This window comes from Vicia villosa, linkage group LG3 (genome assembly GCF_029867415.1).
Source record: "Vicia villosa cultivar HV-30 ecotype Madison, WI linkage group LG3, Vvil1.0, whole genome shotgun sequence".
Taxonomy (NCBI): domain Eukaryota; kingdom Viridiplantae; phylum Streptophyta; class Magnoliopsida; order Fabales; family Fabaceae; genus Vicia; species Vicia villosa.
This window is the reverse complement of record NC_081182.1, coordinates 154,796,925-154,799,954: the sequence shown is the minus strand read 5'-3', so window position 1 is coordinate 154,799,954 and position 3,030 is coordinate 154,796,925. Positions and strand designations below refer to the sequence as shown.

The 3,030-nt window shown below is 37.6% G+C and overlaps 1 protein-coding gene across 1 annotated transcript; it reads right to left on the bottom strand.

Moving 5' to 3' along the window:
* Window positions 1-1,697: 1,697 nt before the first annotated feature.
* LOC131659200 (uncharacterized) lies at window positions 1,698-2,239 on the bottom strand. Its single transcript, XM_058928425.1, has 3 exons — window positions 2,060-2,239; window positions 1,835-1,981; window positions 1,698-1,751 (listed from the first exon to the last, which is right to left on the bottom strand). Exons 1-3 carry the CDS (start codon window positions 2,237-2,239, stop codon window positions 1,698-1,700), a joined length of 381 nt encoding a protein of 126 aa, XP_058784408.1.
* Window positions 2,240-3,030: the final 791 nt, after the last annotated feature.

Sequence of the window (3,030 nt, the reverse complement as noted above, 5' to 3'; positions counted from 1 at the left end):
GTGCCAATTTGGTCCTTTAAGTTTCTAAATGTAATCACGTTTGTCCTTCCGTTACTGAAACGTTAGCCAAAGGTCAGAAAAAGCGTCCAGATGGCAAAATGTGTGATGACGTGATTCCAGATGGCATAAAAATGGTTACGTGTACACATAATGATATTATAGTCCTTTAATCAACCCTCATTCAGTAGTAGCAAAACGAAGAAGGAGAAGTGGACTGCGAACAAGAGAAGCTGAATACGAAGAAGGAGAAGGAGTGATTGCAACGAAGAGGAAGCACATACGATTGAAGACGAAGGCACTATACCAGGTAAGTATTTTCTGCACTATATTAGGTATTGTTATAATTTAGGGTTTAACTAGATTTAGGGTTTTGTTTATTTAGGGGTTTCTGTAGATTTAGGGTTGAAATATTGTTAATGAACTGTGTTAGGTGAGCATGGACGAAATTCTGGAACTGAAAATTTACCATGGTGGTCATTTCGTTAACTCTGATTTTAGTGTGTACGAGGGAGGTGTGGTTGATAATTTGAAAGTAGATGCTGATAAGTGGAGTTATTTTGAGTTAGTGGGTGTTTTGAAAGACTTAGGTTATAGGGACTTTGAGAAAATGTATTACAAGGATCCACAATTAGGTATGAATTTGCTAGTTGATGACACAAGTGCTTTAGAAATTGCAGACCTTTACAGGGTGCACCAAAGTGCAGACCTTTGAGAAAATGTATTACAAGGATCCACAATTAGGTATGAATTTGCTAGTTGATGACACAGGTGCTTTAGAAATTGCAGACCTTTACAGGGTGCACCAAATTGCAGACCTTTACAGGTTTTATTATTAAGTGTTCTAGGTGCAAGAAGGTTGGCCATAACAAGTTAACTTGCAAGGTGACACCACCAGCTCAGCCAAGTCAAGCAACAGTTATTGATGCATCTTAGCCAAGTCAAGCAACAGTTACAAATACAAGTCAGCCAAGTCAAGCAACAGTTACTAATACAAGTCAGCCAACTAGTACCCAGGTGCCTGCAACTCAGTCCTCAGCATCTACACAGGCTTACATGAGTGCAACACAATCTTCTAGAGGAAAGCAAGTGAAAGGACAATGTTCAAGAGGAAATGTAGGTAACAACCAGTCTTCAAAAGTGGATGGGAAGTTACAAAAGCTTGGTGTACGAAGGCCATTTGTAGCCCCAGGACCAACAACAAGATTATCTGCAGCAAAGAATGTGATTGGACCTACAACTAGAAGGACTACCCCAACAAAGAGGCTCCCATCAAAGAAATTTACTTAGTCTTACAATTAGTATTAATGTAATTTGAATTCTGTTTGAACAATTAGGGTAATGGTTAATGTATTTTGAAGTCATTTTGAACAATTATGGTTGTTGTTTAGGTTCTGTTTGTAGGCATGTTGGAGAAGTCTATTATCAACATGTTTATGTCATGTTTGTATTTTGAAGACAATTTGAACAATCATGTTTGTTATCAACATGTTTATGGTTAATGTATTTTGAAGACAATTTGAACAATTATGTTTGTTATCAACAATTATGTTTGTTGTTTTGGTTCTGTTTGTATGAATTTGGGAAATATCATGAAATGTGTTAATGTCATGTTTGTTTTGGTCTGTCAAATGCATTATACACCAAATATGCCAATACTAAAACTCATTTCATTTCACAATTGTGTTACAATTACACATTCAAACTACACATTCAAAAACCAGAAACATCCTAATTGCCAATACTAAAACATCCTATAAAACCAAAAACATAACATTACACAACATATAAACTTCCACTTTTGAAACTTCTTCAATTGGCCTTGAATTTCAGTCACCCTATTCCCTAAATCCTCATTTCTGCACTTCAGTTTTTTAAATTCCTTGGATAAGATTTCAAACTTATGTATCAAATCTTCACATTTGTCTTCCACCACTTCCTCATTGAACCACTTGAAAAAACCGCAACCTCTTTGCTCAGACCCCTGTAAATAACAAATTTGTATCAACAACACAACCTCTTCACATTGCTTTAACATACCAAACCAAAAATTAGGGCTTACCTTGTAATTGATACATCCCCAAAATTTCTTTCCGAAATTCTTGTCAGTGTTTGCCCTACGAATCACAGCAGCATCACCACAGTAACAAATTGGCATAGCACGAGCCTTACTAAGAACGCAAGACTCGTTGCTTTCTGATTTTGTCTCTTTGAAGAACTCAGAACAATGTTTTTCCTTCATGGTTGGTGATTATCAGAATGGAGATGGGAGAAAAGTGATGAACACGAAGGAGAAGGAGAATAGAACAAGAAGTGCAGAGATGGGGAGAAGGAGAACGTGAAATTGAATTGGGGGAGAAGGAGAACGTGAAATTGAATTGGGGAGAAGGAAAACCTAATATACTATGACACATCACCTGCCAGCTAGACTAAACAAACGGACGTTATAGCCAACTTGACGGACAGGACTGACGTGATTACATTTAGAAACTTAAAGGACCAAATTGGCACGAAAATTAATTGAGGGACCAAAGTGAACCAGAGGGTAAACTTAAGGGACCAAACAGGGTATTTTGCCTAGTTTTTATATAATAAAGGAACAAAAAGAAACAATTAAAAAAAACAATATATATATATTAATAAAAAATAAAATAAAAGGTTTTATGTAATTAAAAAAAAGAAAACTTAGCGTTTTTGATCCTGTGCGGCAAGGCTTTGTGAGTCCATGATGTGGTCGCGGCTTCAAGGGCGTTGGATCGGCTTTAACGAGTATCTAATGGCTGCAAGAGCGAGGGTACACAGTATGCGTGTACGTCTTAATGCGTGGGATTCTCCAGGTTTCAAAATCTGGCGCGCGCTCGTTTGGACCAATCAGAGGGTGACACCTCTTCGTCTTCAACCTCAGATTTTCAGTAACACGTTTTTTACAGCGCTTATTTGCAATAGCGCTATAAAAAAGCTTCACCTTCCCCACCTGCGAATAGCGAATACATGCAAACGGATACAGAAATTTGGCGCGATGGTGCCATTGAG

Coding starts and splice junctions, on each gene's coding strand:
- LOC131659200 (XM_058928425.1), bottom strand. CDS start 2,239: ATGAAGGAAAAACATTGTTCTGAGTTCTTCAAAGAGACAAAATCAGAA. Junction 1,982..2,059: donor GGGGATGTATCAATTACAAG/GTAAGCCCTAAT, acceptor TGTTATTTACAG/GGGTCTGAGCAAAGAGGTTG. Junction 1,752..1,834: donor ATGAGGATTTAGGGAATAGG/GTGACTGAAATT, acceptor TTGGTTTTATAG/GATGTTTTAGTATTGGCAAT.